This window comes from Mizuhopecten yessoensis, unplaced genomic scaffold (genome assembly GCF_002113885.1).
Source record: "Mizuhopecten yessoensis strain PY_sf001 unplaced genomic scaffold, ASM211388v2 scaffold716287, whole genome shotgun sequence".
Lineage (NCBI taxonomy): Eukaryota > Metazoa > Mollusca > Bivalvia > Pectinida > Pectinidae > Mizuhopecten > Mizuhopecten yessoensis.
In genome coordinates, this window is record NW_018480041.1 from 329095 (window position 1) to 354151 (window position 25057).

At 41.5% G+C, this 25057-nt stretch overlaps 1 protein-coding gene across 11 annotated transcripts in view; it reads left to right on the forward strand.

Annotated features, from left to right (window-relative positions):
* Positions 1–25057, forward strand: part of LOC110442655 (vegetative cell wall protein gp1-like) — a 206612-nt gene that overhangs the window by 174362 nt on the left and 7193 nt on the right. For 9 of the 11 annotated variants that reach the window (XM_021486348.1, XM_021486356.1, XM_021486359.1 and 6 more), the window contains 5 exons: positions 7652–7693; positions 9104–9145; positions 10190–10324; positions 20097–20143; positions 21383–21409. In XM_021486348.1, the coding sequence (XP_021342023.1) occupies positions 7652–7693; positions 9104–9145; positions 10190–10324; positions 20097–20143; positions 21383–21409 (293 nt within the window). The remainder of the gene's footprint in view (positions 1–7651; positions 7694–9103; positions 9146–10189; positions 10325–20096; positions 20144–21382; positions 21410–25057) is intronic. The other 2 variants (XM_021486355.1, XM_021486351.1) reach the window with 2 other exon arrangements.

A 25057-nucleotide genomic window follows, 5' to 3' on the forward strand; every position in this document is an offset into this window, starting at 1 on the left:
ACAAGGAGTTCTGACGACTAGTAAGGAATAATGAAAGGACCATGGTGAGCTTATGCCGTGCTGTTAATCCGTCCGATTATCAACTTTTCCTTTAAAACGCTACTAGTCCTGAATAGCTTTATGGATTTTGACTAAAGGCTTGCATCATCCTTAATGCAAAGGGGACTCAATTTTGTATAAACAGAGGGTGTGGCACCACTGAGTGCAGAGGGGTGGGGCCAAATAGGTGAATTTTAGGTTTAATCTTTTTAATCCTTCCTTTTCTGTAACATTGGAGGGATTTTAACCAAATTTGGCCTGGATCATTCTTGGGCAATGGGGACTCATGTTTGCTTAAATGGAGGGTGTGGCCCCTCTTTGTACAGAGGGGCAAGTCCAAAAACGTGAATTTTCGGTTTAAACCATGGAGGGATTTTATTCAAATTTGGCCTAGAACTTTCTTGGGCAAAGGGGACATAATTTTATATAAACGTAGGGGGAGACAGGGGCGCAATAGGGGAATGTGAAGTTTATATCTTTGAACTTTTTCTACTTCTGTACCAGTGGAGGGTTTTTAACAAAATTTGGTCCAGAGAATCAATTAGGGCGAGGCCCAGAAGAGGGAATGTATTAAAACATTATTAAAATACTTTTGATCCTTTAGTATGATTTGATGGATTTTAACAAAATTTTGTGTAGAGCATCCTTGGGCAAACAGGACTTAATTTGTAGAAATGGAATGTTGCTTTAAAATCCACCCCAATTCATGGGGGCAGAAAGAAGAAAACCTAATGAGGGATGGGTGTCGCTAAGAACCAGAGCCAATATTTGGAATGTATTATATGTAATAAGAAAAAAATCCATGGTTCTTTGATTATCCAGATAAGCTATACAAGCCCTCGATGCCTCTTGTTTATGGTATAGGGCTCTTATACTTTCCTACTTGATGTTACCTGTATTTGTAGTAAAACTTTCCTGTGACATGTTATTTGTAGCTACTCTTCTTTCCTAATACATTGTTAGCTCACCTGCCCGAAGGGCAAGTGAGCTTATGTCATAGTGCGGCGTCCGTCGTCCATCCGTCGTCGTCCATCCTCGTCCGTCAACTTTTCCTTTAAACAACTTCTTCTGAAGTACGGACAGGCCTAGAGTCATGATATTTGGCTGAAAGCTTTTTTGGTAGGAGCCCTACAAAGTTTAAAAATGAAAATGACCTTGACCTTCTTTCATGGTCACAGGGGTCAAATATGTCAAAAACTTCAAAGGACTTCTTCTGAAGAACTAAAAGGTATAGAATCTTCATATTTGGCTGATGGCTTCCACGAATGGAGCCCAACAAAGTTTGGGAATGAAAATTAATTTGACCTACTTTCAAGGTCACAGGGGTCAAATATGTCAAATGACTTCTTCTGAAGAACTGAAAGGTATAGAATCTTTATATTTGATTGATGGCTTCCTGGGATAGAGCCCGACAAAGATTGAGGATAATGACATTGACCTTCTTTCAAGGTCACAGGGGTCAAATGTGTCAGACACTTCTGAAGAAGAATCAAAAAGCATAGAATCTTATAACAATATTTTGCTGGTAGTTTTAACAGATGGAGCCAACAAAGTTTGCCAGGGAAATGTTTTTAGTGCAATATAATATTAAATGAGAATATTTTGCTATGGCTGCTTTAATATTCAGGTGAGCGATACAGGCCCTCTTGGGCCTCTTGTATTTGTGTTGTTATACCATGCTATCACAGCAATGAAGTTACTTTTACAAAATTTGAAGTTGTGCCCTTGCCCTTATTGTTGTGATTTAGTCATTTTAATGGGGTTATGCCTTTTTTTCTTGTTCGTTCTTATTAACATTTACATTATATGAAGAAAAATGTTCATAAAACAGTTTTACTTAGATACCTATCCCTTACTTTGACTTGTTTGTATCTCAAGACCAATTTCTTGATAAACGTGTGTTTTGAAGCTCTGAACACTTTTCCCTTGATTGTCATGTTCGTAGCTCCAACCCTTTTCCCTAATTGTCATGTTTGTAGTTCCAAATCTTTTCACTGATCATCATGTTTGTAGTTCCAACCCTTTTCCCTAATCGTCATGTTTGTAGGTCCAAATCTTTTCACTGATCATCATGTTTGTAGTTCCAACCCTTTTCCCTAATTGTCATGTTTGTAGTTCCAAATCTTTTCCCCGATTATCATGTTTGTAGTTCCAACCCTTTTCCCTGATTGTCATGTTTGTAGCTCCAACCCTTTTCACTGATCGTCATGTTTGTAGCTCCAACCCTTTTCCCTGATTGTCATGTTTGTAGTTCCAGCTCTTTTCCCTGATTGTCATGTTTGTAGTTCCAAATCGTTTCCCTGATTGTCATGTTTGTAGTTCAAACCCTTTTCCCTGAATGTCATGTTTGTAGTTCCAACTCTTTTCCCTGATCGTCATGTTTTTAGTTCCAAACCCTTAACCTGATCATCATGTTTGTAGTTCCAGCTCTTTTCCCTGATTGTCATGTTTGTAGTTCCAAATCTTTTCACTGATTGTCATGTTTGTAGTTCCAACTCTTTTCCCTGATCGTCATGTTTGTAGTTCCAAATATTTTCCCTGATTGTCTTGTTTGTAGTTCCAGCTCTTTCTCTGATTGTCATGTTTTTAGTTCCAAATATTTTCCCTGATTGTCATGTTTGTAGTTCCAACTCTTTTCACTGTTTGTCATGTGTGAAGCTCCTCCTTTTACCTGATTGTCATGTTTGTAGTTCCAACCCTTTTCCCTGATCGTCATGTTGGTAGTTCCAACTCTTTTCACTGATTGTCATGTTTGTAGTTCTAACCCTTTTCCCCGATCGTCATGTTTGTAGTTCCAACTCTTTTCCCTAATTGACATGTTTTTAGTTCCAACTCTTTTCCCCGATTGTCATGTTTGTAGTTCCAACCCTTTTACCTGATCGTCATGTTGGTAGTTCCAACTCTTTTCACTGATTGTCATGTTTGTAGTGAACCCCCTTAAATATTCAGGTGAGCGATACAGGCCCAACTGTAAAATTGGGATTCCTACCCCTAATTTCCAACTCTTTTAACCTGATTGTCATGTTTGTAGTTCCAACTCTTTTCCCTGATTGTTGTGTTTGTAGTTCCAAATATTTTCCCTAATTGTCATGTTTGTAGTTCCAAATTGTTTCCCTGATTGTCATGTTTGTAGTTCCAAATCTTTTCCCTGATCGTCATGTTGGTAGTTCCAACTCTTTTCCCTGATCGTCATGTTTGTAGTTCCAACCCTTTTCCCTAACTGACATGTTTGTATTTCCAACTCTTTTACCTGATTGTCATGTTTGTATGTTTGTAGTTCCAACTCTTTTCCCTGATTGTTGTGTTTGTAGTTCCAAATATTTTCCCTGATTGTCATGTTTGTAGTTCCAACTCTTTTCCCCGATCGTCATGTTTTTAGTTCCAACTCTTTTCCCTGATCATCATGTTTGTAATTCCAGCTCTTTTCCCTGATTGTTGTGTTTGTAGTTCCAAATCTTTTCCCCGATCGTCATGTTTGTAGTTCCAACCCTTTTTCCCGATCATTATGTTTGTAGTTCCAGCTCTTTTCCCTGATTGTTGTGTTTGTAGTTCCAACCCCTTTCCCCGATTGTCATGTTTTTAGTTCCAACCCTTTTCCCCGATCATCATGTTTGTAGCTCCAACACTTTTCCCCGATCATCATGTTTGTAGTTACAAATCTTTTCCTTGATAGTCATGTTTGTAGTTACAAATCTTTTCCCTGATTGTCATGTTCGTAGCTCCAACCCTTTTCCCTGATTGTTGTGTTTGTAGTTCCAACTCTTTTCCCCGATCATCATGTTTGTAGTTCCAACCCTTTTCCCCGATCATCATCTTTGTAGTTACAAATCTTTTCCTTGATAGTCATGTTTGTAGTTACAAATCTTTTCCTTGATAGTCATGTTCGTAGCTCCAACCCTTTTCCCTGATTGTTGTGTTTGTAGTTCCAACTCTTTTCCCCGATCGTCATGTTTGTAGTTCCAACCCTTTTCCCCGATCGTCATGTTTGTAGTTCCAAATCTTTTACTTGATTGTCATGCTCGTAGCTCCAACCCTTTTCCCTGAATGTCATGTTTGTAATTCCAAATCTTTTCCCTGATTGTCATGCTCGTAGCTCCAACCCTTTTCCCTGAATGTCATGTTTGTAGTTTCAAATATTTTCTCTAATTGTCATGTTTGTAGTTCCAAATCATTTCCTTGATTGTGATGATTGTATTTCCAACTCTTTTCCCTGATTGTCATGTTTGTAGTTCCAAATCTTTTCTCTAATTGTCATGTTTGTAGTTCCAAATCGTTTCCCTGATTGTCATGTTTGTAGTTCAAACCCTTTTCCCTGAATGTCATGTTTGTAGTTCCAACTCTTTTCCCTGATCGTCATGTTTTTAGTTCCAAACCTTTAACCTGATCATCATGTTTGTAGTTCCAGCTCTTTTCCCTGATTGTCATGTTTGTAGTTCCAAATCTTTTCACTGATTGTCATGTTTGTAGTTCCAACTCTTTCCCTGATCGTCATGTTTGTAGTTCCAAATATTTTCCCTGATTGTCTTGTTTGTAGTTCCAGCTCTTTCTCTGATTGTCATGTTTTTAGTTCCAAATATTTTCCCTGATTGTCATGTTTGTAGTTCCAGCTCTTTCTCTGATTGTCATGTTTTTAGTTCCAAATATTTTCCCTGATTGTCATGTTTGTAGTTCTAACCCTTTTCACTGTTTGTCATGTGTGAAGCTCCTCCTTTTACCTGATTGTCATGTTTGTAGTTCCAACCCTTTTCCCTGATCGTCATGTTGGTAGTTCCAACTCTTTTCACTGATTGTCATGTTTGTAGTTCTAACCCTTTTCCCTAATTGACATGTTTTTAGTTCCAACTCTTTTCCCCGATCGTCATGTTTGTAGTTCCAACCCTTTTCCCTAATTGACATGTTTTTAGTTCCAAATTGTTTCCCTGATTGTCATGTTTGTAGTTCCAACCCTTTTCCCTGATCGTCATGTTGGTAGTTCCAACTCTTTCCCCTAATTGTCATGTTTGTATTTCCAACTCTTTTACCTGATTGTCATGTTTGTAGTTCCAAATCTTTTTACTGATCATCATGTTTGTAGTTCCAAATATTTTCCCTAATTGTCATGTTTGTAGTTCCAAACCTTTTCCCTGATTGTCATGTTTGTAGTTCCAAATATTTTCCCTGATCGTCATGTTGGTAGTTCCAACTCTTTTCCCTGATTGTCATGTTTTTAGTTCCAACCCTTTTCCCTGAATGTCATGTTTAAACAGTATTTCCAACTCTTTTACCTGATTGTCATGTTTGTAGTTCCAAATCTTTTTACTGATCATAATGTTTGTAGTTCCAACTCTTTTCCCTGATTGTTGTGTTTGTAGTTCCAAATATTTTCCCTGATTGTCATGTTTGTAGTTCCAAATCTTTTCCCTGATCGTCATGTTTGTAGTTCCAACTCTTTTCCCTGATTGTCATGTTTGTAGTTCCAAATCTTTTCCCTGATCATCATGTTTGTAGTTCCAACTCTTTTCCCTGATCGTCATGTTTGTAGTTCCAACCCTTTTCCCTAACTGACATGTTTTTAGTTTCAAATCTTTTCCCTGATTGTTGTGTTTGTAGTTCCAACTCTTTTCACTGATTGTCATGTTTGTAGTTCCAACCCTTTTCCCTGAATGTCATGTTTGTAGTTCCAACTCTTTTCCCCGATCGTCATGTTTTTAGTTCCAACTCTTTTCCCTGATCATCATGTTTGTAGTTCCAGCTCTTTTCCCTGATTGTTGTGTTTGTAGTTCCAAATCTTTTCCCCGATCGTCATGTTTGTAGTTCCAACCCTTTTTCCCGATCATTATGTTTGTAGTTCCAGCTCTTTTCCCTGATTGTTGTGTTTGTAGTTCCAACCCCTTTCCCCGATCGTCATGTTTTTAGTTCCAACCCTTTTCCCCGATCATCATGTTTGTAGCTCCAACACTTTTCCCCGATCATCATGTTTGTAGTTACAAATCTTTTCCTTGATAGTCATGTTTGTAGTTACAAATCTTTTCCCTGATTGTCATGTTCGTAGCTCCAACCCTTTTCCCTGATTGTTGTGTTTGTAGTTCCAACTCTTTTCCCCGATCATCATGTTTGTAGTTCCAACCCTTTTCCCCGATCATCATCTTTGTAGTTACAAATCTTTTCCTTGATAGTCATGTTTGTAGTTACAAATCTTTTCCTTGATAGTCATGTTCCTAGCTCCAACCCTTTTCCCTGATTGTTGTGTTTGTAGTTCCAACTCTTTTCCCCGATCGTCATGTTTGTAGTTCCAACCCTTTTCCCCGATCGTCATGTTTGTAGTTCCAAATCTTTTACTTGATTGTCATGCTCGTAGCTCCAACCCTTTTCCCTGAATGTCATGTTTGTAATTCCAAATCTTTTCCCTGATTGTCATGCTCGTAGCTCCAACCCTTTTCCCTGAATGTCATGTTTGTAGTTTCAAATATTTTCTCTAATTGTCATGTTTGTAGTTCCAAGTCATTTCCTTGATTGTGATGATTGTATTTCCAACTCTTTTCCCTGATTGTCATGTTTGTAGTTCCAAATCTTTTCTCTAATTGTCATGTTTGTAGTTCCAAATCATTTCCTTGATTGTGATGATTGTAGTTCCAAATCTTTTCCCTGATTGTCATGCTCGTAGCTCCAACCCTTTTCCCCAATCGTCATGTTTGTAGTTCCAAATACTTTCCCTGATTATCATGTTTGTAGTTTCAACTCTTTTCACTGATTGTCATGTTTGTATTTCCAAATCATTTTCCTGATTGTCATGTTTGTAGCTCCAAATTTGTTCCTTGATTGTCATGATTGTAGTTCCAACTCTTTTCCCTGATTGTCATGATTGACTTACTTTCAAGGTCACAGGTGTCAAATATGTCAGAAACATCAAACGACTTCTTCTGAATAATCAAAAGGCATAAAACTATTATATTTGGCTGGTGGCTTTCTAGGATAGAGCTCACCAAAGTTTGCAGATGAAAATGACCTCAACCTACTCTAAAGGTCACAGAGGTCAACAACATTTCAAAGGATTTGTTCTGAAGAACCAAAAGGAATGGAATCATAAGTTTTGGCTGGTAGCTTTTTGAGATAGAGCTAACAAAGATAGAGGAGGAAAATGACATTGATCACTTACAAGGTCACAGCGGAAAATATGTCAAACAACATCTGAAGAAGAACCAAAAAGCATAGAATCTTGTAATAATATTTGGCTGGTAGTTTCAACAGATGGAGCCAACAAAGTTTGCTAGGGAAATATCTGTAGTGCAATATAATATTTAATGAGAATATTTTGCTTTGACTGCTTAAATATTCAGGTGAGCGATACAGGCCCTCTGGGCCTCTTATGTTTGTAGTTCCAACCCTTTTCCCTGATTGTTATGTTTGTAGTTCCAACTCTTTTCCCTGATTGTTATGTTTTTAGATCTGGACCCTTGTCCCTGATTGTTATGTTTGAAGCATGTCACAGACTGTTTTTTGTATCTTCCCTCTTTCTTAGTTGATCTGATGCATCATGTCAGTGTAGCTCCTTCTTTTCTGTTCCTGTCATGTTGCATGTAATTAAAATACCTCAATTTTTATTACTGAAATGTTACTTACATTAATTTTGTAGCACCTCCCCCTGTGAACCGTGGTAGCAGAGATCTCCCAAAAGGTATAACAGATGCAAAATAATTGTCAGAATTTATTTTATAATATTTTGAAAAACACTAACCTTTATTTGCTTGACTACATGAATTTCTATATATTTATACCCCACCCCCACTATAGCTCTTCCGTAGACAAAATTTGTCTCCGTATGCATTCGCTTATTTTTCAAGAGATTTCTTCTGATTTTTTGTGTGTAGTGACAGTACCATATGTAGTTGTGCCCCCTCAAATAATTTTGTGTTTTGGACCTTTTTAAGAGAGGTATGCCCCTTTACGTAAACAAAATTGACAAATTTGTCCTGCTATGCATTGCTCATTTTTCTATAGATTTCTTTGAAACTTTTCATATAGTGGCAGTACCATGGAGAGTTGCCAACCATTCCTTTTTTTGCCAAATTCTTACGATTTTAACATAAAAAAACATGCCTTACAACTTTGCCTATTCACTGTATGATTTTGTCGTATTGCTGCTGATTCCCGAAATTTCTGTCACTTTTCACATCTTTTTATTGGAATATTGTGATTGCAGCCTTCATTGTGTTTGAATAAGCCTAGAAACTGAAGCCTATATGTGACTGTGATCACACTTCCTCTTTCTTTAGCGAGAAAATAAGGGGGAAATGTGCTCTAGAGGAGAGAGATAACATAGATATTTCAGGTATCCCACCCCGAAAAATCAAAAAGCACTAGAATTAAACGTTTAAACCAGAATACAGGGAATGACAATACTATTGTCATTTCACAGCAAATCACAAGTGTCTTTTAATTATATTGGATGGTGGCTTGGATGAGGACGAACACTGACCGTTTTTGTGAAAAGTAAAAGAAACTACTATATTCCAATTTTATAAAATACACCACTGATCTGAAGTATAGTATGTGGATCCTATCTCTTCTTGATTGGGAAGTTGCATGTTTTTGTAGCTTCTTTTGTTTCCATTTGAAATGTAAAAATTTAAATTTTATGGACTGCTTTTCTGATTGAAGTGGCCTAAAAATAATTTTTCAACAACCTCTTCTGCATTACTAAAAGACCTAGGGTGATGACATTTGGCACATATATGTGTGTGTGTGTTGGAGGTTGCATATATATTTTACTTGTTTGTCATTATTTCAAAAGGCTCATTCAGAATGCTATACCACCGGAATTTATATAATCAAGCTTAGAATTTTTATATCCAACAGAGAGCATATAATACTCTGCTGTATCGCCGATTGGGGAAAGTGAACTGACGATCTTTCCAGTCAATAGTGAAATGCACTACCTAGTATACTTTGTAGCCCCTTATGTTACATCTTGCTAATGTACTTCCATTTCCTGTTGTTTCTGTTTTAGACATTAAATATTGAAATGCTTTTTAATTATAAAGCATTTATTTCCCCTATCTGATTGACATGTTGTCTGTGTTTTCAGCCCCTGTGAACCGGGGTAACAGAGATCTCCCAAATACACCAGGTATATTATAGTTAAATAATTTCTTAAGTTTGGTATATATAATTTCTATGTTAATGGAACATGTGTGTAATAATTCTTCGAATTTTAGTTCACCTGAGCTTTGCTCAAGTGACCTATCCTAATTCCTTCCTTCGTCGTCCGTAAACTTTTTACATTTTCAACTTCAACTCAAGAACCAGTGGATGGATTTTTGTTCAAACTTGATCAGAATCATCCTTGGTAGATGAGGCTACAAAATTGTAAAATTGGGATTCCTACCCCTACCCCTGTGGCCAGGGCGGGGCACCAAAGGGAAAATTAACCAATATTTCAAAAATCTTCTTCTCCAGACTCAGGGTACTCCACTCATTTTCTCTACATGGAAAGAAAGATCATCAGGGGCTCTACTTAAATTGTAAATTTCAGGAGCTATCCGTTCTCCCTTGGGGAGGGGGTAAAGTTTACTATAGTTTATATAGGGAAATAACACTTTTGGGTATATATTTTATCCATTTTCAGCAGAAAATTACTCAAACTTAGTCAGAATCATCTTTGGTGAATGAGAGTATTACTTTGTAAAATTGGGAATCCTGCCCCATCCCCAGGGGTTAGGGTTGGGCCCAAAGGGAACATTTACCAATATTTTCAAATTCTTATCCTTTGATGACAGTATTTTATTTCACTTAGTTTACATGCTGGTTTCCACATCGCATCTAAACAATAAAATAAAGCTACCAGTACCTATGATATAACTCAGGTGACCGCTAAGGCCCTTGGGCCTCTTGTTTTTTAAATTCATAGATGTAATTATTCATGTGTAAACAAAAATTCACTAAGGACAAATAAGTATTCCATGATAGCACTGAAAATATCACAACTATCTTCCAGTTAATATTTGATAGTGGTTTTGATGAAAATGTAAAACATCATGGGGCAAGTCAATTGAACATACAGCATGATCTATTTGTGTTTGATATGTACAGCCTCTAGGAGTAGATTACTGTAATGGTTAATGAAGCAAACATATGGAGATCCAGATCTGTTACATATGTATGAATGTTGTAGGATTTGCATCCCAGTTCAGGTTGCCACCTCAACAAGCAGAAACTCCACCTGTCCTAAAGTCCAATAAAAAGGAGCCCAAAAAGGAGCCAGTGGTAGAGAGGGTCCCACCCAGGAGTCTGCCACCACCCCCGAAAGGTAACATGACTCATTTTACCTCACTACCCCGAAAGGTAACAAGGCACATTTTACCTCACCAACCAGGAAAGGTTACACGACACATATTCCCCCCCCCCACCCAAAAGGTAACAAGACACATATTACCTCACCACCCTCGAAAGGTAACAAGGCACATTTTACCTCACCAACCAGGAAAGGTTACACGACACATATTCCCCCCCCACCCAAAAGGTAACAAGACACATATTACCTCACCACCCTCGAAAGGTAACAAGGCACATTTTACCCCACCTCCCCCAAACAGTTACATGACACAATTTACCCCACCCCCTCCAAACGGTAACACGACACATTTTACCCCCCACCCAGCTCTGGTCATATGATGACAGATGCCTAAGGAGACATCACTGAAACAAAATAGAGAACATATTGGGAACACAATGATATGATAGGAGAGACAGATCCCACCCATTGCAGGGTACATTACACACATTGTTGTATATACTCAATGCCATATGCTGTAATGGCACATAGTAAAAGGGATTGGAGGATTGCTCATTGTCTGGTCTCTCCCCTTTGATTGGAGGATTGCTCATTGTTTGGTCCCCCCCCCCCCCTTCGCACANAAGTGCTCATTGTCTGGTCCCTCCCCTTGATTGGAAAATTGCTCATTGTCTGGTCCCTCCCCTTTGATTGGAGAATTGCTCATTGTCTGGTCCCTCCCTTTGATTGGAGAATTGCTCAGCGTCTTGTCCCACCGGTTTGATTTGAGACTTTCTCATCATCCTGGCCATTCCTTTTGATTAGAGGATTGCTCATGTCTGGTCCCTTCCATTTAATTGGAGGATTAACTCATTCTCTGGTCCCTCCCCTTAAGTGGTGGATTGCTCAATGTCTGTTCCTCCCCGTTTGATTGGAGCATTTCACATAGCCTGGTCCCTCCCATTTGATAGGAGGTTGTCTGTCCTTCCCGTCTGATAGGATGATTGCTTCTTGTCTGGTCCATCCCTTTTGATTGGAGAATTGCTCATTGTCTGGTCCCTCCCGTTTAATAGGATGATTTCTCATTGTTTGGTCCCTCCCCTTTGATTGGAGGATTGCTCATTGTTTGGTCTCCCTCCTTTGATAGGAGGATTCCTCATTGCCTGGTGCCTCCCTTTCGATTGGATAATTACTCATTGTCTGGTCCCTCACCTTTGATTGGAGGATTTCTCATTGTCTAGTCCCTCTCCCTTGATTGGAGGATTTCTCACTGTCTGGTCCCTCCCCTTTGATTGGAGGATATCTCATTGTCTGGTCCCTCCCCTTTAAGTGGAGGATTTCTCATTGTCTAGTCCCTCTCCCTTGATTGGAGGATTTCTCACTGTCTGGTCCCTCCCCTTTGATTGGAGGATATCTCATTGTCTGGTTCCTCCCCTTTAAGTGGAGAATTTCTCACTGTCTGGTCTCTACCCTTTGATTGGAGGATATCTCATTGTTTGGTCCCTCCCCTTTAAGTGGGAGATTGCTCATTGTCTGTCCCTCCTCGTGTGATTGGAGGATTGCTCATTGTCTGGTCCCTACCCTTTGATTGGAGGATTGCTCATTGTCTGGTCCCTCCCCTTTGATTGGAGAATTGCTCATTGTCTGGTCCCTCCCCTTTGATAGATATGGAGGATTGCTCATTGTCTGGTCGCTCCTTTTGAATTGAAAAATGCTCATCGTTTGGCCTGTCCCCTTTGATTGGAGGATTGCTAACTGTCTGGTCCCTCCCTTTGATTGGATAATTACTCATTGTCTGGTCCCTCCCCTTTGATTGGAGGATTCCTCATTGCCTGGTGGCTCCCTTTTGATCGGAGGACTCCTCATTGTCTGAGTCATCCCTTTTGATTGGAAAAGTGCTCATTGTCTGGTCCCTCCCCTTGATTGGAAAATTGCTCATTGTCTGGTCCCTCCCCTTTGATTGGAGAATTGCTCATTGTCTGGTCCCTCCCTTTGATTGGAGAATTGCTCAGCGTCTTGTCCCACCGGTTTGATTTGAGACTTTCTCATCATCCTGGCCATTCCTTTTGATTAGAGGATTGCTCATGTCTGGTCCCTTCCATTTAATTGGAGGATTAACTCATTCTCTGGTCCCTCCCCTTAAGTGGTGGATTGCTCAATGTCTGTTCCTCCCCGTTTGATTGGAGCATTTCACATAGCCTGGTCCCTCCCATTTGATAGGAGGTTGTCTGTCCTTCCCGTCTGATAGGATGATTGCTTCTTGTCTGGTCCATCCCTTTTGATTGGAGAATTGCTCATTGTCTGGTCCCTCCCGTTTAATAGGATGATTTCTCATTGTTTGGTCCCTCCCCTTTGATTGGAGGATTGCTCATTGTTTGGTCTCCCTCCTTTGATAGGAGGATTCCTCATTGCCTGGTGCCTCCCTTTCGATTGGATAATTACTCATTGTCTGGTCCCTCACCTTTGATTGGAGGATTTCTCATTGTCTAGTCCCTCTCCCTTGATTGGAGGATTTCTCACTGTCTGGTCCCTCCCCTTTGATTGGAGGATATCTCATTGTCTGGTCCCTCCCCTTTAAGTGGAGGATTTCTCATTGTCTAGTCCCTCTCCCTTGATTGGAGGATTTCTCACTGTCTGGTCCCTCCCCTTTGATTGGAGGATATCTCATTGTCTGGTTCCTCCCCTTTAAGTGGAGAATTTCTCACTGTCTGGTCTCTACCCTTTGATTGGAGGATATCTCATTGTTTGGTCCCTCCCCTTTAAGTGGGAGATTGCTCATTGTCTGTCCCTCCTCGTGTGATTGGAGGATTGCTCATTGTCTGGTCCCTACCCTTTGATTGGAGGATTGCTCATTGTCTGGTCCCTCCCCTTTGATTGGAGAATTGCTCATTGTCTGGTCCCTCCCCTTTGATAGATATGGAGGATTGCTCATTGTCTGGTCGCTCCTTTTGAATTGAAAAATGCTCATCGTTTGGCCTGTCCCCTTTGATTGGAGGATTGCTAACTGTCTGGTCCCTCCCTTTGATTGGATAATTACTCATTGTCTGGTCCCTCCCCTTTGATTGGAGGATTCCTCATTGCCTGGTGGCTCCCTTTTGATCGGAGGACTCCTCATTGTCTGAGTCATCCCTTTTGATTGGAAAAGTGCTCATTGTCTGGTCCCTCCCTTTGATTGGAGGATTTCTCATTGTCTGGTTCCTCCCCTTTGATTGGAGAATTGCTCATTGTTTGGACTCCCCCTTTGAATAGGAGGATTCCTCATCGCCTGGTGCCTCCCTTTTGATTGGATAATTACTCATTGTCTGGTCCCTCCCTTTGATTGGAGAATTGCTCATTGTCTGGTCCCTCCCCTTTTGATTGGATAATTACTCATTGTCTGGTCCCTCCCTTTTGATTGGATAATTACTCATTGTCTGGTCCCTCCCTTTGATTGGAGAATTGCTCATTGTCTTGTCCCTCCAGTTTGATTTGAGACTTTCTCATCATCCTGGCCATCCCTTTTGATTAGAGGATTGCTCATGTCTGGTCCCTCCCCTTTGATTGGAGGATTGCTCATTGTCTGGTTCCTCCCTTTGATTGGAGAATTACTCATTGTCTGGTTCCTCCCTTTGATTGGAGAATTGCTCATTGTCTGGTTCCTCCCTTTGATAGGATAATTACTCATTGTCTGGTTCCTCCCTTTGATTGGAGAATTGCTCATTGCCTGGTCCCTCCCCTTTGATAGGATAATTACTCATTGTCTGGTCCCTCCCTTTGATTGGAGAATTGCTCATTGCCTGGTCCCTCCCCTTTGATAGGATAATTACTCATTGTCTGGTCCCTTCCTTTGATTGGAGAATTGCTCATCTTCTTGTCCCTCCAGTTTGATTTGAGAGTTTCTCATCGTCCTGGCCATCCCTTTTGATTAGAGGATTGCTCATGTCTGGTCCCTCCCCTTTAAGTGGAGGATTGCTCAATGTCTGTCCCTCCCCATTTGATTGGAGCATTTCTCATAGTCTGGTCCCTCCCGTTTGATAGGAGGTTGTCTGTCCTTCCCGTCTGATAGGAGGATTGCTTATTGTCTGGTCCATCCCTTTTGATTGGAGAATTGCTCATTGTCTGGTCTCTCCCGTTTGATAGAAGGATTTATCATTGTCTGGTCCCTCCTGTTTTATAGGAGGATTTCTAATTGTCTGGTTACTCCCCTTTGATTGGAGGATTGCTCATTGTTTGGTCTCCCCCCTTTGATTGGAGGATTGCTCATTGTTGGTGTCTCGCCTTTGATAGGAGGATTCCTCATTTCCTGGTGCCTCCCTTTTGATTGGATAATTACTCATTGTCTGGTCCCTCAGCTTTGATTGGAGGATTTCTCATTGTCTGGTCCCACCCCTTTGATTGGAGGATTCCTCATTGCCTGGTGCCTCCCTTTTGATTGGATAATTGCTCATTGTCTGGTCCCTCCCCTTTGATTGGAGGATTCCTCATTGCCTGGTGCCTCCCTTTTGATTGGATAATTACTCATTGTCTGGTCCCTCCCCTTTGATTGGAGAATTGCTCATTGTCTGGTCCCTCCCCTTTGATTGGAGGATTGCTCATTGTCTGGTCCCTCCCCTTTGATTGAAGAATTGCTCATTGTCTGGTCCCTCCCCTTTGATTGAAGAATTGCTCATTGTCTGGTCTCTCCCCTTTGATTGGAGAATTGCTCATCGTCTTGTCCCTCCAGTTTGATTTGAGACTTTCTCATCGTCCTGGCCATCCCTTTTGATTAGAGGATTGCTCATGTCTGGTCCCTTCCGTTTAATTGGAGGATTAACTCATTCTCTGGTCCCTCCCCTTTAAGTGGAGGATTGCTCAATGTCTGTCCCTCCCCGTTTGATTGGAGCATTTCTCATAGCCTGGTCCCCCCCGTTTGATAGGAGGTTGTCTGTCCCTCCCTTTGATTGGAGGATTGCTTATTGTCTGGTCCATCCCTTTTGATTGGAGAATTGCTCATTGTCTGGTCCCTCCCGTTTGATAGGATAATTATTCATTGTCTGGTCCCTCACCTTTGATTGGAGAATTCCTCATTGCCTGGTGCCTCCCTTTTGATCGGAGGACTCCTCATTGTCTGGTCCATACCTTTTGATTGGAATAATTGCTTATTGTCTGGTCCCTCCCTTTGATTGGAGGATTGCTCATTGTTTGGTCTCTCGCCTTTGATCGGAGGATTCCTCATTGCCTGGTGCCTCCCTTTTGATTAGATAATCACTCATTGTCTGGTCCCTGTCCTTTGATTGGAGGATTTCTCATTGTCTGTCCCATCCCTTTGGTCTGAGGATTGCTCATTGTCTGGTCCAACCCTTTGATTGACGAATTGCTCATTGTCTGGTCCCTCCCTTTGATTGGAGAATTGCTCATCGCCTGGTCCCTCCCGTTCGATTAGAGACTTGCTCATCATCCTGGCCATCCCTTTTTATTAGAGGATTGCTCATGTATGGTCCCTTCCGTTTGATTGGGGGATATCTCATTGTCTGGTCCCTCCCCTTTGATTGGATGATTGCTCATTGTCTGGTCCCTCCCTTTGATTGGAGAATTGCTCAATGTTTGGTCTCTCCCCTTTGATTGGAGGATTGCTCATTGCCTGGTCCCTCCCTTTGATTGGAGAATTGCTCATCGTTTGGTCTTTCCCCTTTTATTGGAGAATTCCTCATTGCCTGGTTCCTCCCTTTTGATTGGAGGACTCCTCATTGTCTGGTCCATACCTTTTGATTGGAAAATTGCTTATTGTCTGGTCACTCCCTTTGATTGGAGGATTGCTTATTGTCTGGTATCTCCCCTTTGATTGGAGGATTTCTCATTGTCTGGTCCCACCCCTTTGATTGGAGGATTTCTCATTGTCTGGTCCCACCCCTTTGGTTGGAGGATTGCTCATTGTCTTGTCCAACCCTTTGATTGACGAATTGCTCATTGTCTGGTCCCTTCCATTTGATTGGAGAATTGGTAATCGCCTGGTCCCTCCCGTTTGATTAGAGACTTGCTCATCATCCTTGCCATCCCTTTTTATTAGAGGATTGCTCATGTCTGGTCCCTTCCATTTGATTGGGGGATATCTCATTGTCTGGTCCCTCCCCTTTGATTGGATGATTGCTCATTGTCTGGTCCCTCCCTTTGATTGGAGAATTGCTCATCGTTTGGTCTCTCCCCTTTGATTGGAGGATTGCTCATTGCCTGGTCCCTCCCTTTGATTGGAGAATTGCTCATCGTTTGGTCTTTCCCCTTTGATTGGAGGATTCCTCATTGCCTGGTTCCTCCCTTTTGATTGGAGGACTCCTCATTGTCTGGTCCATCCCTTTTGATTGGAAAATTGCTCATTGTCTGGTCACTCTTATTTGATAGAAGGATTTCTCATTGTCTGGTCCCTCCCGGTTGATAGGATAATTATTCATTGTCTGGTCCCTCACCTTTGATTGAAGGATTCCTCATTGCCTGGTGCCTCCCTTTTGATCGGAGGACTCCTCATTTTCTGGTCCATACCTTTTTATTGAAAAATTGCTTATTGTCTGGTGCCTCCCTTTGATTGGAGGATTGCTTATTGTCTGGTATCTCCCCTTTGATTGGAGGATTGCTCATTGTTTGGTCTCTCGCCTTTGATCGGAGGATTCCTCATTGCCTGGTGCCTCCCTTTTGATTGGATAATCACTCATTGTCTGGTCCCTGTGCTTTGATTGGAGGATTTGTCATTGTCTGGTCCCACCCCTTTGGTTCGAGGATTGCTCATTGTCTGGTCCAACCCTTTGATTGACGAATTGCTCATTGTTCGGTCCCTTCCATTTGATTGGAGAATTGCTCATCGCCTGGTCCCTCCCGTTTGATTAGAGACTTGCTCATCATCCTGGCCATCCCTTTTGATTAGAGGATTGCTCATGTCTGGTCCCTTCCGTTTGATTGGGGGATATCTCATTGTCTGGTCCCTCCCCTTTGATTGGAGGATTGCTCATCGTTTGGTCTCTCCTCTTTGATTGGAGGATTGCTCATTGCCTGGTCCCTCCCTTTGATTGAAGAATTGCTCATCGTTTGGTCTCTCCCCTTTGATTGGAGGATTCCTCATTGCCTGGTCCCTCCCTTTAATAGGATAATTACTCATTGTCTGGTCCCTCCCCTTTGATAGGATAATTACTCATTGTCTGGTCCCTCCCCTTTGATTGGAGGATTCCTCATTGACTGGTTCATCCCTTTTGATTGGAAAATTGCTCATTGTCTGGTCACTCTTATTTGATAGAAGGATTTCTCATTGTCTGGTCCTTCTCGTTTGATAAGAGGATTTGTCATTGTCTGGTCTCTCCCCTTTGATAGGAGGATTCATCATTGTCTGGTCCCTCCCCTTTGATTGGATAATTATTCATTGTCTGGTCCCTCACCTTTGATTGGAGGATTCCTCATTGACTGGTGCCTCCCTTTTGATCGGAGGACTCATCATTGTCTAGTCCCTCTCCTTTGATAGGAGGATACCTCATTGTCTGGTCCCTCCCATTTGATTTGAGGATAGCTCATTATCTGTTCCCTCCCCTTTAACTGGGGGATTACTCATTGTCTGTTCCTCCTCGTTTGATTTGAGCATTTATCATAGCCTGGTCCCTCCCATTTGATAGGAGGATTGATCATGGTCTGGTCCCTCTCCTTTGATTGGAGGATTTTTCATTGTCTGGTCCCTCCCCTTTGATTGGAGGATTGCTCATTGTCTGGTCCTTCCTCTATGATTGCAGGATTTCTCATTGTCTAGTCCCTCCCCTTTGATTGGAGAATATCTCAATTCTGGTCCCTCCCCTTTAAGTGGGGGATTGCTCATTGTCTTTCCCTTCTCGTTTGATTGGAGCATTTATCATAGCCTGGTCTCTCCCCTTTGATAGGAGGATTTGTCATTGTCTGGTCTCTCCCCTTTGATAGGAGGATTCGTCATTGTCTGGTCCCTCCCCTTTGATTGGATAATTATTCATTGTCTGTTCCCTCACCTTTGATTGGAGGATTCCTCATTGACTGGTGCCTCCCTTTTGATCAGAGGACTCCTCATTGTCTAGTCCCTCTCCTTTGATAGGAGGATACCTCATTGTCTGGTCCCTCCCATTTGATTTGAGGATAGCTCATTATCTGTTCCCTCCCCTTTAAGTGGGGGATTACTCATTGTCTGTTCCTCCTCGTTTGATTTGAGCATTTATCATAGCCTGGTCCCTCCCATTTGATAGGAGGATTGATCATTGTCTGGTCCTTCCTCTTTGATTGCAGGATTTCTCATTGTCTAGTCCCTCCCCTTTGATTGGAGGATATCTCATTGTCTGGTCCCTCCCCTTTAAGTGGGGGATTGCTCATTGTCTTTCCCTTCTCGTTTGATTGGAGCATTTATCGTAGCCTGGTCTCTTCCCTTTGGTAGGAGGATTTCTCATTGTCTGGTCACTCCCTTTGATTGGAGGACTCTTTATTGTCAGTTCCTTCCCCTTTAGTTAGAGGATAGCTCATTGCCTCGTCCTTCCCCTTTGACTGGAGGACTTCGTATTGTCAGGTCCTTCCCCTTTGATGGGAGGATTGCTCATTGTCTGGTCCCTCCCGTTTGATAGCAGGATTGCTCATTGTCTGTTCCCTCCCCTTTGATTGGAGGATACTCATTGTCTGTTCCCTCCCCTTTTTGATTGGTGGATTGCTCATTGTCAGGTCCCTCTTGTTTTATTGGAGGATTGCTCATTGTCTGGTCCCTCCCCCTGATTGGAGAATTGCTCATTGCCTGGTCTCTCCCCTTTGGTTGGAGGATTGCTCATTGTCTGGTCTCTCCCCTTTGGTAGGAGGATTGCTCATTGTCTGGTCCCTCCCCATGAATGGAGAATTGCTCATTGTCTGGTCTCTCCCCTTTGGTAAGAGGATTGCTCATTGTCTGGTCTCTCCCCTTTGATTGGAGGATTGCTCATTGTTTGGTCTCTCGCCTTTGATAGGAGGATTTCTCATTGTCTGGTCCCTCCCCTTTGATTGGATAATTACTCATTGTCTGCTCCCTTACCTTTGATTGGAGGATTCCTCATTGCCTGGTGCCTCCCTTTTGATCGGAGGACTCCTCATTGTCTAGTCCCTCTCCTTTAATTGGAGGATTTCTCATTGTCTGGTCCCTCCCTTTTGATTTGAGGATTTCTCATTGTCTGGTCCCTCCCCTTTGATTGGATAATTACTCATTGTCTGCTCCCTCACCTTTGATTGGAGGATTCCTCATTGCCTGGTGCCTCCCTTTTGATCGGAGGACTCCTCATTGTCTAGTCCCTCTCCTTTAATTGGAGGATTTCTCATTGTCTGGTCCCTCCCTTTTGATTTGAGGAATTTTCATTGTCTGGTCCCTACCCTTATTTGACCAGTCTGACACAGTGGTTTCTGACAAATAAAGCTTTCTGGTTAAATATTTAAATGTGCAAGCCCTTCGACCACATCAAGTTGGCAATCAGTGTGGATATCCTAGTAATTTTTTTTTTTTTTTTTTTAGTTAGACATTGACCATTAGACCATTGTTTTTCTTGTTGAATGACACTTTTCTGGAGATTTAGAAATTGTCCTTTTAGGTGTTTTATATGTAAGGCAGTGTAACTCTCATAATTTATTTAATTTTAAGAAAATAACATCGAAATAACACTGCTTCTTTAACATCTATTTCAGTGGAGATTATTTAGATACATTTGGGAAATATTTGGAAAAAAAAATAAACTGGAAAGAACTTATCTAAGAAAAAGTTTGTTGAACTATCAGAAGTTGTATAAGTTAACAAAAAGTAATTGAAGGTGTATATTCTGTATAAATAACTTGGATTTTATTTACTCAACAGGAGGAGGTTCTCGCCCTCTTCCCACAGTCCCTCCAGTGAACGACCAGGTATGTTTAGCTAATTGAAACTATATCCTGTTTAACAAAGACTTAATAGAAGATTTCCTTACCTAATGTGTAACAGAAATGTCTAACTGGAAGAGTGATTCTTTTAGCTCACCTGCCTGTTTGGTTTGGTTTGGTTTAGTATTGTTTAACGTCCTATCAACAGCTATGGTCATTTAAGGAAAGCCTCCTCTGCGTGTAATGTTTGCGTGTGTGTTTTAGGAGGCTGCGATATGTTCGTGTTTGTCTCCTTGTAATAGCGCGGAACTGATGCCGACTTTATAGTGCTACCTCACTGAAACATGCTTCCGCAGACACCCAGCAGGACAACCCACCCGGTCACATTATACTGACACTGAGCGAACCAGTCGTCACACTCCTAAATTGCTGAGTGTTAAGCAGGAGTAGAAACTACCTTTTTTACAGACTAAGGTATGTCCCCGCCAGGAGACAAAACCCAAATCCTTCCTCAAAAGGGTGAACGCTCAACTAAAGGCCAAAAGTGAGGCATTGTCAAGGGTGACATTAGGAAGAAGAAAGTTGTTTAGAAAGAAGAGAAAAGATAAGATCCCAAATTTAGTTGCCTCTTACGATCATGTAATGGGGGCAACAGGTACCATTCTTAAAATGTGGCATGGCATCTCCTTAGGAACCAAAAGTCCTAGAATCATGATATTATGCTGGTAGCTTCTTGGGATGGAGCCAAACAAAGTTTAAGAACAAAAGTGGCCTTGACTGATATTAAAGGTCATGGGGGTCAAATGAATTAAAACTTTAAACAACTTCTTTTAAGCTTTAGTCAAATATTAGGAAGGTAGCTTAGAGACCAAGTTTGCAAATAACTGTGTTTGAGAAAATCTAAACCAACGTTCTCTGAAGAACTGAAGGGCCTAGATATGATATTGAAAACAGGTAGGTAGGTTCCTGGTATGGAGTCTTAACCAAATATGCACTTTCAAAGGACTACTGAAGAACCAAAAGGCTTCAGATGATGATACTTTTCCAGTAACATGCTGGGATGAAGGAATACAAAGTTAATGTAAATTGATAATAAACAATATTTTAAAATCTGTGATGAGGTAAGGTTATGCCTAGACACTATAATAATATGCACGTAGTTGAGTGCTGCGAAACATTAGCCATCCCTGGGATTCATGTCTGATATGTTGCAAGTACCAATTTATGTTTGTTTGTGCAAAAGTTTGGAAAGAATGCTGTGTATTTTCATTTTTTGATGTTAAGTTTGCAGATGAGGTTGATGATACAGAGGTAAACATAAGATAAGCGTTTGAATTTACCTATTGTCTATAGTATATTGCATTATGAAGTGGTATATTCTCAGCATCCAAGCATAACACGAAATATGAAGTCCTCTTTAAACATATAGCATGCCAGATTGACTGTTAATTAAAATTGTAGTCTGTGAACGTAATGTGCAACTTATTTAGATCTTGTACCTTTGTAAAATACCCACCATTTATACAAAATTGAGTCCCCTTGGCCCAAGGATGCTCCAGACTAAATAAGGATGAAATCCTGTCATTCGTACAGAAGAAGGTATTTGAAGAATTTGCTAAGTTTTCCCTATTGAAGCCCACCCTTCTACCCTCAGAGGAGCCACACTCACTGTTTATACAAAATTGTGTCCCTTTTGTCCAAGATCATCCAGACCAAATTGGGAAGAAATCCCTTCATCCCTATGGTAGAAGAAGGATTTTAAAGGTTTACCCCTATTTCCCCTATTGGGCCCAGACTCTTCTGCCCCCTTGGAGACCACACCTATTGCTTATACAAAATTGAGTCCCCTTGGCCAAAGGATGCTCCAGACTAAATTTGGACAAAATCCTGTCATTCCTAAAGAAGAAAAATGATTTTGAATAATTTGCTATGTTTCCCCTATTGGGCCCCTACTCCCTTCTGCCTCCAGGGGGGCCACACTCACTGTTTATACGAAATTGAGTCCCTTTTGCCCAAGGATGCTCCTGACCTAATTAGGATAAAAACCCTTAATCCCTATGGTAGAAGAAGGATTATAAAGTTTTTGCCTCTATTTTCCCTATTGGGCCCCGCCCCTCAGGTCCCAGGGGGCAACAACCATCGTTTATACAAAATTGGTTTCACTTTACTCAAGGATGCTTCCCATCAAATATCGAACAAATGCTTTTATTCCTACAGAAGATAAATGATTTTAAAGAATTTGCTATATTTCCCCAATTGGGCCCTGCCCCTCAGCCCCCAGGGGGGCCAGATCCACCGTTTATACAAAATTGGTTCCCCTTCACCCAAGGATGCTTCAGACCAAATGTGGAACAAATCCTTTAATTCCTACTGAAGAAGAAGGATTTTAAAGAATTTGCTATATTTCCCCTATTGAGCCCTGCCCCTCAGCCCCTAAGGGGGCCAGACCCACCATTTATACAAAATTTGTTCCCCTTCCCCAAAGAATGCTTCTGACCAAATATTAAACAAATCCTTTCATTCCTGCAGAAGAGGAATTCCTACAGAAGAAGAAGGGTTTTAAAGAATTTGCTATTTTCCCCCAATTGGGCCCTGCCCATCAGCCCCTAGGGGGGGCCAGACCCACCATGTATACAAAATGTGTTCCCCTTCCCCCAAGGATGCTTCAGACCAAATATTGAACAAATCCTTTCATTCCTACAGAAAAAGAAGGGTTTTACAGAATTTTCTATATTTCCCCTATGGGGCCCCACCCCTCAGCCTCCTGGAGGGGCAGACCCACCGTTTGTACAAAATTGGTTTCCATTCAATTTACCCAAGGATGCTCCACATCAAATATGGACCAAATCCTTTCATTCCTTCAGAAGATGAAGGATTTTAAAGAATAATTTGCTATGTTTCCCCTATTGGGCCCCGCCCCTCAGGCCCCTTGGGGGCCAGATCTCCCGTTTATACAAAATTGGTTCCCCTTCACCCAAGAATGCTTCAGCCCAAGTATTGACCAAATCCTTTCATACCTACAGAATAAGAAGGATTTTACAGAATTTGCTATGTTTCCCCTATTGGGCCCTGTCACTCAGGCACCTAGTAGGCCAGACCCATGGTTTATACAAAATTGGTTCCCCTTCACCCAAGGATGCTTCAGACCAAATGTGGAACAAATCCTTTCATTCCTACAGAAGAAGAGCCCTGCCCCTCAGCCCCTAGGGGGGCCAGACCCACCATTTATACAAAATTTGTTCCCCTTCCCCCAAGGGTGCTTCAGACCAAATATTGAACAAATCCTTTCATTCCTTCAGAAGAAGAAGGATTTTAAAGATAATTTGCTATGTTTCCCCTATTGGGCCCCGCCCCTCAGGCCCCTTGGGGGCCAGATCCACCGTTTATACAAAATTGGTTCCCCTTCACCCAAGAATGCTTCAGCCCAAGTATTGACCAAATCCTTTCATACCTACAGAATAAGAAGGATTTTACAGAATTTGCTAAATTTCCCCTATTGAGCCCTTCCCCTCAGTCTCTAGGGGGGCCAGACCCACAGTTTATACAAATTTGTTTTTCCTTCCCCCAAGAATGCTTCTGACCAAATATTGAACAAATCCTTTTATTCCTACAGAAGAAGAAGGAATTTGAAGAATTTGCTATATTTCCCCTATGGGGCCCCACCCCCTCAGCCCCCAGGTGTGTGTGTGTGGGGGGGNATTCCTACTGAAGAAGAAGGATTTTAAAGAATTTGCTATATTTCCCCTATTGAGCCCTGCCCCTCAGTCCCTAGGGGGGCCAGACCCACCATTTATACAAAATGTGTTCCCTTCCCCCAAGAATGCTTCTGACCAAATATTGAACAAACCTTTCATTCCTACAGAAGAAGAATACCTACAGAAGAAGGGTTTTAAAGAATTTGCTATATTTCCCATATTTGGCCCTGCCCCTCAGCACCTAGTGGGGCCAGACCCATCATTGATACAAAATGTGTTCCCCTTCCCCCTAAGAATTCTTCTGACCAATTATTGAACAAATCATTTTATTCCTATAGAAGAAGTAGGATTTTGAAGAATTTACTATGTTTCCCTTATTGGGCCCTGTCCCTCAGGCAACTAGTAGGCCAGACCCATGGTTTATACAAAATTGGTTCCCCTTCACCCAAGGATGCTTCAGACCAAATGTGGAACAAATCCTTTCATTCCTACCGAAGAAGAGCCCTGCCTCTCAGTCCCTAGGAGGGCCAGACCCACCATTTATACAAAAGTTGTTCCCCTTCCCCCAAGGATGCTTCAGACCAAATATTGAACAAATCCTTTCATTCCTACAGAAGAAGAAGGATTTTAAAGAATTTGTTATATTTATATCGTTATATGTCCCCAGGGCCAGGTGAGCTAAAAATTATAAATTGCAACATACCACAGTGCCATGTATCATTGCAACTTTTAGCATGTGTATTTCTCATTTATTCAAGTATTTATACATCATTGATGTATGCAACCATTCTTCTTGCATAGCTATCTGCCCAGCATCTTTAATCATTGACATGTAAAAATGTACCTACTTATAACATGTGGCTTCATTTACCATCACCCTTACTGCCAATATATTTCATTGTCATGTCTTTCATAAATGCCCCTCTTTTTTTAGGTCACCTGAGACGAAGTCTCAAGTGACCTATTGCGATCTCCTTTTGTCCGTCGTCGTCCGTCGTCCGTCCGTAAACAATTTACATTTTCGACTTCTCCTCAAAAACCACTGAACCAATTTCAATGAAATTTTGCAGGGACCATGGACAAAGGTCAACAAAAACAGTTGCCGGTTTAGTCCCAAGCCCCCAGGGGCCTGAGGGGCGGGGCCAAAAAGGGTCAAATTGACTAAAATTTCAAAAATCTTCTTCTCAAGACCCAGATATGGTAGAATCAAATACTCTTCATAGATGGAAGGGTCTTAAGGTGCTTTACTAAAATTGTGAATTTC